This window comes from Sitophilus oryzae, unplaced genomic scaffold (genome assembly GCF_002938485.1).
Source record: "Sitophilus oryzae breed Bouriz unplaced genomic scaffold, Soryzae_2.0 scaffold_177_pilon_pilon, whole genome shotgun sequence".
NCBI lineage: Eukaryota > Metazoa > Arthropoda > Insecta > Coleoptera > Curculionidae > Sitophilus > Sitophilus oryzae.
Window position 1 is genome coordinate 8,254,756 of NW_022146479.1, and position 19,608 is coordinate 8,274,363.

The 19,608-nt window shown below is 32.8% G+C and overlaps 1 protein-coding gene across 1 annotated transcript in view; it reads right to left on the reverse strand.

Annotated features, from left to right (window-relative positions):
• The window catches only part of LOC115882260, a 141,344-nt gene that overhangs the window by 87,577 nt on the left and 34,159 nt on the right, over nucleotides 1-19,608 (reverse strand). The window contains 1 exon segment of the mRNA XM_030900202.1: nucleotides 14,444-14,546. Within this exon segment, the coding sequence (XP_030756062.1) occupies nucleotides 14,444-14,546 (103 nt within the window).

Genomic DNA, 19,608 nt, shown 5'->3' on the forward strand with positions numbered 1-19,608 from the left:
AATTTGGTTAAAATCGGTTTAACGGTTTTTGAGTTATCGTGTTACAGACGGACGGACAGACAGACAGACAGATACCATGAAAATATTTTGTATTTAGGTCATTTATGACCCAAATAACTCATTTTGAGTGAAATTAAAAAAAACTTTTTTTTGCCGATCTTAATAGTCTACCATACCTGTTGGTATGGTCGGCTAAAAAATGAATGAAATAAAACTAAATCACAATGAATAGGTAGTATATTTGAATAGCGATCAGCGGATAACTCCTTGCTGGCAGGATCAAAGTTGTCTGGCTAATATATTCAGGTACCGACATTAAAATTTCGAATTTACATTACACTTCTTGCTAATGGATTTTTAATTGCCCCAAACGAATTATTTACTAGCCGCTGGTCTCCGATACAGATTCTAATTAGAAGTGGTAATTAACATGGCGAAGCCAGTGTCAATTTTAATAACACAAATATTTACCGTGCCCCGGCCTCTACGCGTAGTATCCAGTTTTTCGCCTCGCCGCTACACCTCCAGTTAAGTATTTAAGAAAGGTGGAAACCATGTAATTATAATCAAATTAGGCAGAGCTTTCAGAATAAAACCCTGTGTTTATATTTATATACAGGGTGAGTGTGCACATGAATACTTCATATAGATATACATAGTTAAAATTAAATAAATTTATTTTTAAAGGAAACGTTTGCTTAAACACATTATTATAGTATATGTCTATAGATTATATTTTCAAACTAAGGTAACCTAGTATACAGATGGCTTAAGAACGTCGGAACGCGTAGGAGCTTTAAGAGTAAGGCCGTAACAAAGAATAACTTAAACATATGCAAAGAGTTTCGCGGGAAATATTACGTTAATTTGCATGGGTACCAGGGCACGAGGGTCACAAGGGTAACGAAAGAGCAGATGAAATAGCTAAACAAGGATTATCAGTGCCATTCATAGGCCCAGAACCCTTCTGAAGCGCTGCGAAGGCAGTTACAAGAATAATCACAATACCATGGGTGGCCAACAAATCTCTAGAATGGTGGGTAAACGAGGCCACAGATAGACGAAAAAATTCATAGTAGAGCATTTGGCAAAATTCACAGAAGACCTGACAAGTAAAGACAGAAAGACTCTCAAAGCTGTAGTGTTTCTACTAACAGGGTACTGTAAGCTTAATAGACATCTAAAGCTGATGGGATTGACGGTCTCAGCAATGTGCAGATTTTAACAATCTGGAGAAGAAACGACAGACCACATTTTATGTCACTCCAACAGTTTGGCAAATATGCGGTTCTTTGTATTAGGGAATCACAGTCCATTAACAAAGAGCACTACAGAGACTTCAGTCTTCAAGACATTAAACAATTTGAAAAGGATAGGACTGGAGAATGTAACCTAAGGATCAGAAGAGGACCACAATAGATCTGAAAAGATCACAGAGGGACAGGCCAATAGTCATCCTAAAAATATAATCAAATCTAATAAAAACTTGTGAACATAATGTGAATTTGTGTTAAATACGAGTATAATAAGTAAGAATAAAATATAAAGAAGGCGTCCAGAGTCTTTTTTCTTTATAATTTAATAAGTAAGACTTCTAGTTTAATTCACAAACGCAATGATAGGACATTGAAAAGAGCTATATGGAGGGTTTAGTCTCCAAATTATTAGACTATTTGAAAAGGATAGAACTGGAGAATGTAACGTAAAGATCATGCAGGGGAGGCCTTCAATGGATCTGAAAAAGTCCCATAGCTACTTAAAGAAATATAATCTATTCTAGTAGGTTTATCTTAATTATTAGAACTGTATTTTTATTAGGAACCGAAAGAGGAATCTTAAGACAAAATGTTTGGTATGCTGGAATAATTTGTTTCAATTGAATAAAAATATTATAGCCCGTCGAAAAATATTTTGGCAATTACGAGAAGGGGGAAAATAAAAACAGGGCCTCATCGTCGGTAAATGAATATCAAACAGTGGCTGGCGTGTTTGATTTGATTTAAGGGAATACATAAATATGTAAAGGACCGAGCGACTGGGTGCAGGAACGTTCCTGCGACAACAGAGAAAGGGGAAATCTCCGGAGAATTGGGAATGCAGACCGGCGGCGGTGGCGTTGCCGGATCATAGATTGGAAAAGGGTCAAAAAGAACGGGCAATTAACATAGAACACCCTTCAATAGCAGGATGGCCTAAGGTTTGTTTCTGCAAGCGGAAGGGCAAAGGACAAGGTAGTAGTAGCATCACGGTTAAGCTAGAAGCGCTGCTCTCCCATGGGGCCGGCGAACGGTAGCAGGCAGCACAAGCTGAAGGCAAGGGTTAAATACTAATACAATTTCACCCCTCGGCGAATAACAATGCCCCGTTCCGTTCACTTTGCTACCTACGACTCTCTTAGGAAAAAGCGTGCATATTTATCATAATTAACGACTTTTATGGACGCTCGCGAAAAAGAAGACGAGCCCGACGAACAAAAAGTGTGATTAAAATTAGCGCATCACCCTTTATTGTGCGCAAGGAATGTTCATTAGGGCCCCCGCCTTCTTGCCCGCCTTTCAAACTACGAGCCGTTATTTCTTTTTTCGATGTTTTTATCTAAAAAAGTCCGAATAATCAAGATAAATCACTCACTAACGAAGGTATCGTCGAAGAAAAAATCAAACTTCGTTTAATTTTTAACTTAGGAAACCATTGGATTTAAAAATATATGTCAAACTAATTCAGAACAATTGTAGACAAGTTAGACGACGGGATAAAGACCTTTAGAAATTGAATTTCGAAATCTAAATCGACCAAAAATAGTCAATTTTTGGTCGGTTTCTTTATGAGAAAATTAATTTTTGGACCCTTGTCTTGATGTAGTTTAACCTTTTTTTTTATCTATCTTGATGAAGTTTAAAACGTCCCCTAGATTTAGTAAGACTACAATAGCCTATATTTTCTTATTCTACACCTTTTATTTAGTAAATAACATAATGTTTAGTAAAATCGGTGACATGATGAAAATCACTAATTTTCATAACTAGAAAAAGTTTCATGTATGGAAAAAAGTCGAATGTACGTTTTACTAATCATCAATGTCTTAATTCTTTAAACTAGTCCCAAAAAAAATCAACTTATGAATATTAAAACTTATCAAATTATTGCCAATACCTCTGCTTCCACTATTGGTGTTAAGAGATGTAGAAATAGAGAGACCAAAAATGGGGTTAAAATAAATCGAAGTATTAAATTCTCGAAGAAAAGTGATAAATGTGGGCGGGTGAACGTATCGTAGTTGGCTCGGGCAGTAATGTCATCGAGAAAAAATGCAATTCGCCCGAAACAATCTACCAGAACCTCTTTATACAAGAGGCGAGCCGTAAAGGATAGATCCATAAAAGTCGAAAAATTCTATATGAGGAAATGGCACGCAGTATATCATACATACGAAAGCCGAAGGAGCTCCCTTGAGAGAGATTGGGGACGTCGCCCATCCATGCATAGACAATGGTCAGCGGGGCCCGCATTTGACTATAGATGACCGCTAAACCGTTTTTCGAAACTATTGTAAATTCATATGACTAGCGGGCAGGCGTCGGCAGCGGTGCCAGGCCAAGACCTATTCGGTTTTGGTTGTTCTTCTGCCGCTCTCTTCTTCAGGCTCGAGACAGTCTGCACCAATAACAATTTATAAGCAGGGTTTTCTAAAACGTAATGCATCTTCTCGCTTGACTTCACATATTCTCTGACCTCTCCAAAAATCCTGTATTACTCCCTCCATATTTAATACCTAGCTATTAAAATTTCTGATTATAAGCCTATTAATTAATTAAAAACAGTAGTTTTATTAAAATCGGAAACTTGCCTAAATCGTCATTTTTCATGACTATAGTATAGAAAAAATTACAATTATGAAAATTCCAATATTTGTAGGAAATTTTACATTCAAAGCTTCAGTGTTTTAGTTTTTCGAGAAAATATATTTTTCTAGTCCTTGTTTATGAATTGTTTTTGATGGTACTGCATTCGTAAGACCAAAAAGGCTTAAGTTTTCATGTTTTATGTCTTTTAGTTGTAGAATGTAGAATGTTTAGGGGAAGTTAATCACCGCAACCTTATAGATCTATTGTGTGTTCCCCTTTCTTGAGTTATAACGAGTTATAACTCATCATACAGTCTCAGGGCTTTAACAAAAGCCAGCCTCTGAGACGGTACTACAGAGGCCAGCTCTCCATCCTTGACATCAGCCGTACCAAAGTTCATGGCACGAATGGTCGTCGTCTCGGCACACTCAATGATAAGGTGTTCTGGTGTTTCCCCATTTTCCCCACAGAATCTGCATTCGCCGTTGTTTCTCAGCTTCAGCCTACTGAGGTGGTCGTTGAGGAGACAGTGTCCTGTTAGGTCGTAAGTTCTGAGGAACTTTTTCGAGTGTCTTAGACCGTTGGAGGACACCCATTCCCAGTTACGGATGGAGTCTTCCAGATTCTTCAGTTCCGCTTTCAGTTGGTTCCCGTTTGGAAAACAGAACGGTTCTGGTCCAGTTAGTGGAGTGTTCGCTCCTTTCCTAGCTAGATCATTTGCTTTTTCATTGCCTTCTATCCCTTGGTGAGTAGGACGACTTTATTTTCTTTGCCTAATTTGTTGAGCTTCTCTAGGCATTCTTTGACCAACTTCGAATTGATGGTTACTGAGTTGATCGCCTTAAGTGCTGCTTGACTATCGGATAGGATGGCAATTTCCTGTTTTCGATAGTTCCTATCTAAGATAAATTGTACGCATCTTTCGATAATTTCTGCCTGAAGGATATTGGGGTAGGTGCCCATTGGTTCGGAGTATTTAGTTTATGTCTTCACCTTATGTCTTTTAGTTAGTTAATAACAGAAATTTTATTAAAATCGGCGACTTGACCAAAAAAGTCAATTTTCTATGTATGGAAAAAATATGTTAGAAAAAGTCGATTTTTTTACACATTTTCAAAGGCGTTAGAAATATAGTAAGCATAGTCATAAAATTATGAAAGTTTCAAAATTTATAGAAAATTTTATGTAGATTTTATTTTTATTACCTTTGAAGGCTTAGGCACCTTGACTTTATGAGAAAATTAATTTTTTGGGTCCCTGTTTTTCAGCTTATTTTTTATGAAGGTTAAAACGTCGCTTACGTCCATTACTGTTCTCAAATGGCTTATAATGGCTTATATTTTCTAATTCTACATCACCTTTTAATTAGAAAATAACAGTTTTAATAAAATCGGTGACATGACGAAAATCGCCAATTTTCATTACTATAATGTATGGAAAAATAAATGTAGTAAACATAATCATAAAATTATGAAAATTACAGCATTTGTAGGAAAATTTATGTAGATTCAGAATATATACACTTTTGAAGGCTTAGATACCTTGACTTTGTGAGAAAATTATTTTTTTGAGCCCTGGTTTTTCTTCTTTAGTCTGCTTTCCTAACTCATCATTTTTGGCGTAACTACCCAAGGTAGCGGAAGACATGTTCTTCTCCAAAAATCATCACTCTTTGCGAGTCTTTGGCACAGTTTTATGGTTTGTTATTTGCTCTAAAATTTGAATGAATACAATTTTAAGATAAAAAAGGATGTGGTGCAGGCAATGAAACCCGTATCGAGAGAGTCGTCTATAACTCAACGATGACAGTTCATTATTCGATAAGTCGCAGCGCTCCTACACATTACCCAACCAATAAACAAAGAGATCTCTTTGATAAGAATGTCGATAGATTGATCATTTGCCGAATTATTATTAATAGAAGTCTGATAAACACTTTCAGATGCCGAATATCTTCCTTCAATCTGTTTAATTCGTGGCGATTCATGGCGTCTTGTAATTGTTTACCACACTATTTCGATTTTGCGGATCTTTCACCGCTCATCCACCTGATTTCAAATCTGTTTATTTTGCATTTAAAAAAATCATCGTTTCTTGTTGCAATTTCTCTCTTTAATTGTACTACCGTAAGCCTGGTGTGCTTTTTTTAATGAAATCCACAAGAAAGTGCAGGCGCTCTTTATACTGTGCTAACAGAGGAAGTCATTTTTCATAGAGGAATAATTGTTAGATGCATTTACATAATAAAGCGTACTAAAATGGATTTGAATGCGTTTTCATCATGATACCGGCACAAACATAAAAGTCTGTTTGCATACAGGGTGGCACAGCGAAAGGTAATTGGCCTTAATTTATTTCCTAAAGTTGTTCGCATACAATTTTCGGGTAATTTGCAATTTCGAATGCCTCCGCTTCATTTATACGGTTAAATGTGCCGGTATTATGTTATTTCCATACGTTTAATGTCTCTTAGATCACGTTTTCAGATAAAGCAGTGCGGCTTGATATGTGCAGTTTCAGTCACGATACGTACTCATGTATTTTTGAATGCGAAATATTTTTATTGCTTGGCAATTTGTTGCTCTTTTGTTCTCGGTCTTGTTTACATTACCTCTGCTGGTTTAAATAACATTATATTGTATTTTCTTGAATTATTTTATTGTTATTGTTTGGTTTTTAATGCTCATTTAATTGTGAAATAGAACTGATTAATATATTGTCGAAATATCATATCTATTTATATATCCATTATGTAAAAAATTGATCTATTAATTTTAAAAATATAATATTTTACAGTGTTAGTATTTGGACATTTAAAATAAAAGACCATACCATAACGTGGTATACTGATGCTTCCAAAACCAAAGCAGGGACAGGGATAGGAGTATTTGGGCCGAAAACTAAATAGTCCGAACCAATAGGCACCTACCCCAGTATCCTTCAGGCAGAAATTTACGCTATCGAAAGATGCGTACAATTTATCTCAGATAGGAACTTTCGAAAACCTAGAGAAGCTCAACAAATTAGGCAAAGAAAATAAAGTCCTCCTACTCTGGGTGCCTGCTCACCAAAGAATAGAAGGCAATGAAAAAGCAAATGATCTAGCTAGGACAGGAGCGAACACTCCACTAACTGGACCAGAACCGTTCTGTTTTCCAAACGGGAACCAACTGAAAGCGGAACTGAAGAATCTGGAAGACTCCATCCGTAACTGGGAATGGGTGTCCTCCAACGGTCTAAGACACTCGAAAAAGTTACTCAGAACTTACGACCGAGAAAAATGAAAGGTTTTCCTTGATTTAAGTAAAAACAATCTTCGGATTGTCACGGGGTTTCTAACAGGACACTGTCTCCTCAACGAACACCTCAGTAGGCTGAAGCTGAGAAACAACGGCGAATGCAGATTCTGTGGGGAAAATAGGGAAACACCAGAACACCTTATCACTGAGTGCGCCGAGACGACGACCATTCGTGCCATGAACTTTGGTACGGCTGATGTCGAGGATGGAGAGCTGGCCTCTGTGGAGCAGTCTCAGATACTGGCTTTTGTTAAAGCCATGAGACTGTATGATGAGTTATAACTCGTTATAACTCAAGAAAGGGGAACACACAATAGATCTATAAGGTCGCGGTGATTAACTCCCCTCCTAAACATTCTACATTCTACATTCTTCTACATTTGGACATTTATTTTTCAGTCCCTTAAATTTATATAAAGGAATTGCTTCTTGAGTGTCAAGACCGTTAATTTTTGTTATATTATAAATTTTCCACTCGCACACTTTGATGAAAAAAAAACAATAAAAAATAAAGATTTAATAAAGTTTATGAAAACCGAATAGATAAAATTGTTCTGAAGCAGGCGGGTTAAGTGAATACCCATTTAAAAGACCTTTTATAACACGAATTGTATTGAGATCTTTCTAATAAAAGGGAACAATCTAATTTCGTCCGTACATACTTGTGCTGCGGAGAAAACTGCTTTCGATTTTCCATTGTGTGTCACGTGTTTCTTTTCAAAAAGTCCATTATTGGCTCCGTTAATACCGGTCAGCGTCATCAACTACAGGAAAACAATTATTTCCGATAATCTATTTATATTTTCACACATGGGTGGTCAAGTTATTGACTGGTCGAATTATTTAAATACGGAAAACATACTTGGCTTTCCTTTTGAAATTATCTGCCTGAAATACATCTACTGCAGTATGAGAGAAGCACCAGTTTTTACCTTTCAAGGCTTAGTGAGGAATTTAATTTGTGAGAAAATTTATTTTTTGGACCCTTATTGTTTTTAAGCTATTTTTGATGAAGGTTAAAACGTTCCCTATATCTATTACTGTTCTCGTAGAAACTACAATGGCCTATATGTTCTTATTATATCTCTTAATTAGTAAGGAAGATCAGTTTTTTTTGCCAATTTTCTAAGGACTTAGAAACTTAAACATAGTCATAAAATTATGAGAATTTTAGCATTTGTTGGAAATCTTCTGTACATTCAGAATATATATGTAGGTCTTTGAAGGCTTAGATAACTTAGTTTTGTGAGAAAATTAATTTTCGGATCCTTTTTTTTCAGCTATTTTTGATGAAGGTTAAAATGTCCCTTGCATCTATTACTATCCTGGCAAGACTAAAATGGCCTATATTTTCTTATTCTACACTTTTATTTGTAAATAACACCAGTTTTAATAAAATTGGTGACACGACAAATCGCCAATTTTCATGACTATATGTATGGGAAAAGTCGAAAAAAAATTGCCATTTTTGCATATTTTTTACCTATTTTCAAAGACCTTAGAAACATAGTAAAGACAATCATAAAATTATTTAGCTTGTCTTTACGCTATTTGATGAAGGTTAAAACGTCTTTTAATCTACACCTTTTAATTAGTAGATAACAGTAATAAAATCGGTGATATGACGAAAATCCCCAATTTTCATGACGACATGTAGAAAAAAGGCTATTTTTCCAACGATTTCAAAGCTCTCATACTTTTTTGTCACTCAATTTTACTAACACACCATTTCTTGGTGGGCCAGGTAACTCATTTTCTGTATAAATATAATATCAATATGGCCTAAAGCACGAAATAAATTCACAGAAAAAAATACGTTACATTACTGTGCGTATATTTTTTTCTGGTGATTTTAATACAAGTATAGAGAGGTAAATTTCATTAATAATATTACTATGGTCAATAAAGCGCACTGTCGAATACACGCGCGTTATTTGTTGTAGAAATGCGTGCATATTTTAGGAGGCTTTTAATTATTTGCCGATAGCGTGTTAACGTAATCCCCAAAATCAGCGTCGAGATCAGTTTTGGCATGGTATTATCGGAAATAAATTATTCCCACTGCAAAAGCCGTTCTGCTGCGTTTTAATCAATAATTAAAATCCCCAAAAATACCACCCATAAAACCACGCACCTATATATAAAAAAAAAAATCCGGAAAAACAGAACGTTATAGAATTTTTTGTCTGATTTTATATAAATATTGATTCCCTTTAGATTTGCTTCTGATGACAATTATGTAAAAGAACAAAGTAAAATGGTATTTTATTTGATGCAAACTTTATAGATGACACTGTATTTTTAATGAAGTAGGTCAGCAGAAAGCCAGAGAGATAGTTTGGTATTTTATTTTCGAGGAAACCTATTTTAGGATAGGTCCCTGTTTATAATTTGTTAGTCGAAATTGGTTAGGTGAGAAACGTTTTGACTTTTGATTATTTTCATTGACACATAGTTTTTATAAATTGTTTGTGTTTTCACAGTTGACTGTAAGTCTTACTGCCAACCAAACACTATTAAACGAAGCATAAAACTGGTTTAATTTTATCTTTATATCCCCTACACCGTGGTACAAAATACGGTTCGCGCGATGGATTCTCATTTTTCCCTGGATGTGCATAATTTCGTTTTCCTTTATGATTTATAATGCTAAAATGATTTGTTTACACATTTTATAAACTAAATAATGTGGCGCGCATTTGATATTTGATAAATTCTACGCGGAACATCAGTCTGTAGCTGGCGGCAATTTTATAAAACGTTGAAAAATAGTGGCGCTTTTTAAATATAAAAAATTCACATTTTACCTCAAAAATGCGCCTTATCTTGTTCAGCCAACCTTTAAACAACATTTATGAAGCCTTTTAACTTTTTATTTAAGAAAAAAAACTATAAGTACTTTATATTCCATATAATAAAATAAAAGTTTTAATTAATAATTAAATAACCGTAATAATATACTGCGGAATATATAACATAAAATATAATTACTTTTCTAGTATAAAATTAATGATAAATTTTAATATCCGAAAGTACTCAATCACATAATATATATACGGTCGTATATTCGGATGATAAATTTTGTCAAAATCTGGGAGAGTTATTAAGATGGTATCTTGACGAATGACGTCACTTAGAGAGGCGACATCCGTTTCTTTCCCCCAAACATTATAAGGTTAGTGTCATAGAGTTATGGATTAGGCGGTCCGGTCAGGGCAATATGTCATCTGTGAAAAACTTTTCGCAAACCCAACGAGACGCAGCCTTCTCTAATGAAAACTGATTATTTTTCTCACCAAAACTGTATTTACTCTGATTTAAAACACCTAACAATTTTTTTTTGGGTATATACAAGTTATATTTTAAATTTTCTCTTAAAAAAAGTTGTGTAAAATTAAAAAAAAGGAAAATTTTAAACCTTTACATTATTCACAATTGCTATTATTTTTTTAAAATAGCAATTGTTATGTTTAATTATTAATCAATTCATGCAGAATAATTTTTTAATATAAATAAGTATAATTGTTCCTACATATCCACCAATTTAAGTTCTAGATTCAAAGTATAAACATAGATTCAAATCTCTATCTAATTTCATATTATAAACGTATGTGCTAGATTCAAAATAGTAACTTATATTTTGAATTTAAAATATGAATTTATGTTCTAATTTTTCTAGTGTGTATACAGGGGGTCCCAGAAATAAGTGCAAGTATTTTAACTAGTAGTATATTTCGGTCTCAGAAACACGCCTATAGGCTTTTTCCCAAAAAAAAATTTTGAAAATCTGGAACTTCTTGAAAAAACTTTGGAAATTTTTCTAGTTTTAAGTTAAAAACATAATTTCTTGATAATATGGCAACATTTATGTAGTAGCTTAAATTTACATGAAAGAAAATCCAGAAAAGATCCAGTGGTTCTAAAAATTTTAGGAAAAAAATTTTTTTTTGGAAATTTTCAAAGTAAAATAACTCGGTTATTTTGGACTTATTTGAAAAACGGCGAAGAGAAAAAATGTTTCTTTTGGCCAGATCTAACAACTCTTAAAATACTTGCACTTATTTCTGGGACACCCGGTATAAGTTATATTTTATTTTATTTTCTCTCCAAAAAAAACTTTAAAATCAAAACAACAGTTTTAAACATTTTTTGTTCTTATAAAAAAGAAATTTTTATTACCCTACATTATATTAAAGGTCTAGATTCAAAACATAAACATAGATTCAAAACTCTATCAAATTTCAAATTATAAACTTATGTTCTAGGTTCAAAATATGCTAGATTTAAAAACTGAATTTAGGTTCTAGATACCAAATATAAACGTCAGTTCAAATTATAAACTTATGTTCCAGATTCAAAACAGGAACTTACGCTTTACTTAAAAATATAGACTTAGGTTCTAGATTCTAAATATTAACTGTTGTTCTAGGTTCAAAATATGAATTTATGTTCTATGCTGGAACTTTTTATTTTAAGCTCAGAATAAGAACTTATTTTATTCAAAATATAAAATAAAAATTTAGGGTTTATATTAAAAATTTGAACTGATGATGTAGTTCTAGAATTTATATTGTAGATACAGAATATGAATTTATGTTTATGTTCAAAATATAAACTTAAGGTTTAAATTGAAAATATGAACTTAGGTTCAAGAATCAAAATATGGAAGTAGGTTCGAGAGTATATGAACTTATGTTCTAAATTCAAAGTATCTACATATGTCCTAAGATCAAATTACCAAAATTAGATTAAGGTAATGATATTATAAAATATATAACTAATAGGGAATTTATCCAAAAATGCATGTTAAAATGTTAGAATATAATATATTAAAAGAAATGTCAAAACCTGTATAAAGAACATTCGAACAGACTGGAACATGATAAACAACAAAATCAGTGCCTACAGGAGCGTTTAATCGAACTATTTATATCACTTAGTCGCCGGCGTATAAACAAAACAAACCGAATATCAATCATGCGACCCCTGTTCCGATTAGCGAGCACGTCAAAACGTTGGTGTCGCCCCGTACACCTCAGCCAACCCCTTTGCCTGACCGTGCCAGTGACACTTCCGAAGAAACGAGACGAGGGTGCCGGAACAAATATTAATATGTCCGGGCTCTAGAAGGCCCTTAATAGCTATATAGTTGCACGTTATAATTTAATAAACGTTCCTGCTACATCTCGCAACATTAGATTTTAATTTAATTTCAGTGCGAGCCGGGACCGGCGGCGTAACGGCGGTCCCTCTTGCAGATCGCCCGCAGAGTGACACGGATGTGACACCCCGCGTTCTTTCTTTTATTTTATACCGGTCAATTATACTGCCTCGCGCCCCTCGCTTCAATTATTCGCGTTGCGCCGGATTAGTCTAAAACGTGTGCGGATTTAGGACGCTACCTTCTAATTGACTCCCATAAATTTTCAGGGATAATCGGAATTTAAAAATATGTGTTCTTGCGAATTCGAAATTACTATAATAAAGTAAGCAATATAATAAATTTAACGTACGATAAAATATATAATTAAAAAAATATACTAATTCAATTCAAGTTTTATTCGTATAACAATATTTGTACCAAAGTTCAAAAATTCGATTTTTTTCTGAATTTAAAATAATAAACTAATGTTCTAGATTCAAAATGTGAAAATAAGTTCTAGAAACAACATACAAATATAAGTTCTCGATTCGAATTAAGAACATAAGTTTTATAGTTTCATATTCAAAATTTGAACTTATGTTCCTATTTTGAATTTAAAGCTTAAGTTCGTATTTTGAATCTCCAAAATTAAATGGAGATCCTAGTTCGTATTTTAATCTGGAACCCAAGTTCTGCATTCAAAATGAACTTAATGTTTTAGAAAAAAGTTAAAAACACAAGTTTCCAATACAAAATAGGAACATTAGTTTCAATTTTGGATGTGATGAGCAACAACAAGACTTTCTTGGTCTTGGTTTTATCTTAAAGTTAATAAATAGTCTTGATATTGCAGTGTCCAGTCTTGGTATTAATCTTGCTACAAGATTCTTGCAGGTCTTTTAATACAAATAAACGTCCATTGAATTTTTCTACATAGAAAATATTTAAATAAATAGTATTTTTAGTAATTTAATGTAAATAAAACATCTGTCTGACCAACATTTTATTTGTAATAAATTAAAACAAATTTTGAACAAATAAGTAATTTTTTATATCATATAACCGTGAGAAAAATGCCGCAAGAGTCTTGCATGCTTGGGTTTTAGTCTTGCACTGGTCGACCTTGGTTTGGTCTTGCACAAAAAGCAAGACCAAGGCCATGACTAGCGTCTCGCTCATCACTAAGTAGAACTTATGTTATAATGAAATTATGTTCATATTTTGAATACAAAACTTAAGTTCCTATCTTGAATCTAAAGCCTAATTCGTATTGTGAATTTAGAGTTTATGTTAGTAATTTTAACCTAGAATCTAAATACTAGATTCAGTATATGAACTTAAGTTCTGGGTTCAAAACAAATTACTAAAATTAAGTACAAACTTGTGTTCTAGATTAAACATCAGAACCATGAGAACATAAGTTCTACATTCAAAATGCGAATATAAGTTTTAAATTCAAAATATAAACTTTGTCTATTAATTATTGACTATGTTATTAAAAATAATAAGAACTGTAGAAAATAAATAACAGTATTTCAATTTGAAGTTAATGTTGCGAATTTTATAATTTACAAATAATCTAGCTAATAATTTTATTGAAAAAAATATCCCAGAAAATACTCACCAACAGAAAATATATAATTTCAATAAAAAAATTGACCAAAGTTTATTTACTATGTGCAGTACTGTTACAGAATACCTAATATATTAAAAATAGTTCTTCGTGTATATTCAGATTTATATCATAGTTCAGAAATATTTCGCAATACTAAAGCAAGGGTTGCTGATGAAAAATATTTGTCACTTTCAAATCCTCCGTATCCGTTTGACATATCGCAAATATCTCTCACTTACGGCGTTTTAAAATATAACTGGAAAATCTAATATTCATGCAATACAGTAAAGATGGAAGTATGGGCACAACGTGACCTGGATAGCAAATTTCATATTTATGCCCAGTGTCCGATAGAAGGAATATGATATTTTTTCTAACCAATGATCGATAACTCAAGGGTTAGAAAAATATCACTACCCTAAATAAAGCATATTTATGTTCCGGTATAAGATTTATAATATTTATATTTCCTGCAGGTATCATTAATATTTATTATTGAAGAAGGGACAAAATAAATAGAATTTATAAAGATAGTGCTCACCATGTACTACCCAGCCGTGATTACAGGTCTCGCAATATCGTAGTCTGACTTTTCCAGGAACAAAATTTTCACATTTGCAAGTTGGTACTGTGCATCGAACAGGCTGAAAAGAAAAAAAACATTTTATAGATTTAATGCATATACAGGGTGGCGCCTCTCATACGCCGCGGATGCTCCAAGGAGAACGACAGTTTGTATTGAAATGAAATTTTGTGAGCATATGTAGGTTAATTCAGGGCACTTTTTAAAAATATAGAGAGTTCTACAGGGTGTCCCCAAAAAAAGTTACGTATCAAAGTTGTGTTTTTTCTAATGGAACACACTATATATTAATTGATTTTCGGATTCTAGGAGAAAAATAAAGGTGAGTTTTATAAGAGAAGTATATGACTAAAATGTAAGGTTTTTGACATATTTAACAATTTCTAGAAATAAAGAACTTTTTTTAATTTTTTAAATTACAATAAAAGCTACCTAAATTGGAATTTACCCGGTGTAGCCTAATATGTAGTTAAACTAACTATTCTACTTTAAATCAAATTAAAACTTGATCCAAAAAGTTATACAGGGTGAGACAAAATTAATATTGAACATTGTTCAATATTCAATTATTCATTTCGATATAAACTACCGTTCTCCTTGGAGCTTCCGCGGCGTATGAGAGGCGCCACCCTGTATTTTATTAACAAGAAAATATTTGAACTTAAGTTCTAGATTCAAAATATGAATATATGTTCAATATTTATAATGTCAAGTTATGCTTCCTGGTACAAAACAGTAACATAAGATCTAGAATAATAATATGAACTTACATTCTAGATATATAATATTGATGTGAAATATAAACTTACAATTTAAATTAAAAATAGGTTCCAAATATATAGGTATTATGTGAACTTTTGTTCTAGATTAAAATTTTTTTAATAAAAACCAGTTTCAGATTTAAAATATGAACCTATGTTCCATATTTATTCTACGAAACCTATGTTCTAGATTAAAATTATGAACTTATGTTCTAGATTTGTAAGTGACTAGTAATAAACGAATGCAAGAGCAAGAACAATACCCTCTTGGTCTTGCAGATATTAAGTAGTCTTGGTTTTGGTCTTTCTGCAAGACTTGCTTGCAAGAAGCCTTCCAAGTATTGTATTTTTTAATATATTTTTACTAGATGCACTTTCAACATAGAAAATCTTTAAATAAATAGTATTTTTAGTAAATTAATGCAAATACAACTTTAAAGAAAGAAATTATTAGACGTATTGTCTGACGAAAATGTTGATTTTTCAATAGGTATATTAAATCAGATTTTTTTTCTTTAAAATGTTATGCAGTAATTGGAAAAATACTATTTGTAATAAATTAAAACTATAGTTTTGAACAAATAAGTAATGTTTATAATTTTCTTATAATCTTGCATGGTATTTCTTGGTCTTGTGGAAGTCTTGCACTGGTCGGTCTGGCTGTTGCAAGACCAACACTAAGACCAGTCACGCTCATAACTAACAGTGACTTTATATTCTAGATTCAATAAATTCGTAACTTATTTATTCTTTTTTTTATTTAATATTTTTAGTCAAATGAATCTCGGAGAAACTTTAAAAATAGGAATATATGTATATGTTATGTGTATGAAAATGAACAATATGTGTGAACAATAAAACAACATAGAGAGAAAAAAAACGAAAAAAATGTATTATTAATTAAACTAATTAAAAAATCAATATCTACTATGAATGGTGATTTAAAATTTAAAAATAAGGACATTTTTTGCTGCAATACAATCAATGGAAAAAGGTTTTTACTTTATTAACTTACTGACATATTTTCTGTATAAGGGGAACGCAAACAACGAACCAAAAAGAGGCAAAGTAGGTATAAAGGATATTAATGGCGTAACAGCGTATATTGGTTAATTAAAAAGTTTTGCGAAATATTTGCGCGATGCATATTTGTCGTTCTCAAAAAGGTCCAAAAAGCTTTTCCGTGGTCGAGGATAATAAATGTTGCACGGGCCACAAGGTTCGCTGGATAAAATTAATACAGCGTCGAATTTAATAGTTTCGCGGAACATTCCAAGTTTATAAACCAGAATTGTTCGAACACCGATTAAAATTCATTGTAAACTTTCCAGCATGCCACAATTCGAACGAGAATTATGCAATATTTAATAAACTCTCCCGCACAACGGTTTCCACTGCCAAATGCATTCCCAGATATGTGAATTTGCTTTTTTCCATGCAAATTTTAATACCTGATTATGAAATGTTGGTCGAATTTTTGAAATATTTTTTTTCGAAAAACGCCCGATCCAATAATTGCTACCTGTTTTGTTGATGGTTTGTAATTCCGCAGTTCACGCTGATTTTCATCTATCGATGATAATCCCTCTATTAAAAGCATACCACTTTTTTGGAAAATGTGCATGAAACCGGAAATTCTCTTCTCTGTCGCTACTTTATTACATTTTTCATTTACTCAAAACTGCAACTGCATTTTCCTATATTTCTAACTAATTCAACCACTCTAAAGCAAACTCTTGCGTTGTAACGTGTGCTTATTAAATTGCCTAAGTTTAATGACAGTCGTTAAAAGTTTACATTCAAATTTTAAAAGCTGAAAACGAGCATTAAAACGGTACAACTATGTTAATCATCCTTTTGTTGCAAGAAAGGATTATTTAATAATCAATGGCTTACACGCTTCCTCTCTATTATATTGTTCAGTAGTGGACATAACAAGTCTTAAAATAACTAGAGTGTAAATTTTACGATCCACCTTATCGCTCGGGAATATAATTTGTAGAAAATATATTTCATTACACCAATAACGAACCTCTGCTATTATTTTAAATAATAATCCAATAATAATATAAAAATTGTGAGGTCAATTTTCATGAAATGACTGATTTTCCAATAATTAGAATTGGAAATGTGTCGATGGATAGGATATGCGAAATGGATGAGTCTGGACTGTCGCTGTATAGGATATGGATGGGGGCGAATGTTGACAGTTCAATACTGCATTAATCCATTAATACTCATCAGCCTAACGACCTGCCCTGTTAAACGCCATCGTACTGGCGGAGAGATGCCATCACCCGCATTACAAAATCAGCCCCACCTTTTTACCGAAAATTTTCCTAAAGTGCCGTTTTTCATTGGACCGAAGATTTGATCGATTAATCTTCGCAACTGAATATCTCCTTTGTTAATCCACTTAAGAAGCACAGGCTCCCGATGCTCAGATTGAAATTGATTCGCCATATTACTATGTATAGGAGTACCATGTGATTGGGAAAAAATGATCTGTCATAAAGCCTTGAAATTTGCTTTTTTCATTTGGTTTGGTCATCTTATTTTATGACAACCTGTGAAGTTCAGCTGTTTAGTTGAACTAATTTATTTAAGTATATCCAGACAAAAAGTCAATAAAAATATTTGATTAAAGCAGACAAATGACAAAAGCAAAAACACACAGTTAAAAATAATATTCAAAATTCTATATATGCCCTAAGTTCAAAATATAAGCTATATAAATATATGTTCTAATATAAAATTATGTTCTGGATTTAAAATGTGAACTTATGTTCAAGATTCAGCTAAGTTCTAGATCCCAGCTCAGGGCTAAGTTCTGGATCCCACAAAGAGATTGAAGACATTGAAAATGCAAACGATCCAGCTACGAAACGAGCAAACACTCCCACTAACTGGATCAGAACCGTTCTTCTTCCCAACTGAAAACCTACTTAAAGCGGAACTGAAGAACCTGAAAGAATCCATCCGTAACCTGGAATGGGAGTCCTCCAACGGTTTAAAACACTCAAAGAAATTTTTCAAAACTTACCCGACCAAGAAAAATCAAAGATTGTCCTTGATTTAAGTAAGAACTATCTTCGGATTCGGTATTTTTAACAGGACACGGTCACCTCAATAAACATCTCAGTGGATTGAAGCTAAGAAACAATGGAGAATGCAGATACTGCGGAAAGAATGGGGAAACATCGCAACACCTTATCACTGAGGGCGCCGGGATGACAACCATTTGTGCCATAAGCGTTGGTAGGACTGATATCACAAATGGAACACTAATCTCTATAAAACCGTCCCAGATACTGGCTTTTGTAAAAACCGTTAGACTATATGATGAATTATAACTCAAGAAAGGGGGACACGATATTCCAGATTCAAAATATTAAACTTATGTTCGAGATTCAAACAGTCTATGTTCTAGATTCACATAGGGTAACTGTTCCGAAACATCAACAGCAGATTCTGCAGATGGCAAGTCCGTATAAATGTATGACCTGTGTTTGTTGAAGATACAGGGTGTTTTCATTGATTTTTTCCAATACTTTCGAGGTAACATCAATATTTGATGAAATTTGGTTCGGGAGTTTTTGATATATTAGGGCCTGGATTTTGATGTCAATATGATTTCTTTACAGTAGAGGCACCACCTACATATTTTAACTGGTTTGAAGAGAATAACTTTTCGTCTGTACCTGTATATAACTACTAATTAAAAAAATATACATTTACGACGTTTTTAATGTAAAAAAGATCACTTCATAAAAATCGCTACGAGCAATAGTTCTCGAGATATTTGAAATCGAAATTATCAATACCTGTCATCATTGAGATAAATTAAACATGTTGACTAAATAGTTGATAGATGGAAATCATAAATTTGAAATGTTTTTGTGCCAAACCATCATCAATAATCATATTTTCGAAGAAAATTTTATGATTAATTAAAAAAAATAAAAATTTTCCAAATTTATCTTTTTAGTCAATTAACTATCTACTCAACATGTTTATTTTTTGTCAATGATGACATGTATTAACTATTCCCATACTAAATATCTCGAAAATGGTTGCTCGTAACGATTTTTACCAAGAGACATTTTTTACGTAAAAAAATACGAAAATGTATATTTTTGCACTCAGCAGTTCTATACAGGTACGGACAAAAAGTTATTACTCTTCAAAACAGTTTAAACACATGTAGGTGACGCCCTCTACAAATAGGAGTCATAATGACATCAAAATCAAATTTCTCATGTCAAAAAACTAACAGACACCAATTGCATTCAAATATTGACGTTACTTCAGAAATTATTTGGAAAAAATCGAAATAAAAATGTAACTTCTACACCCTGTATC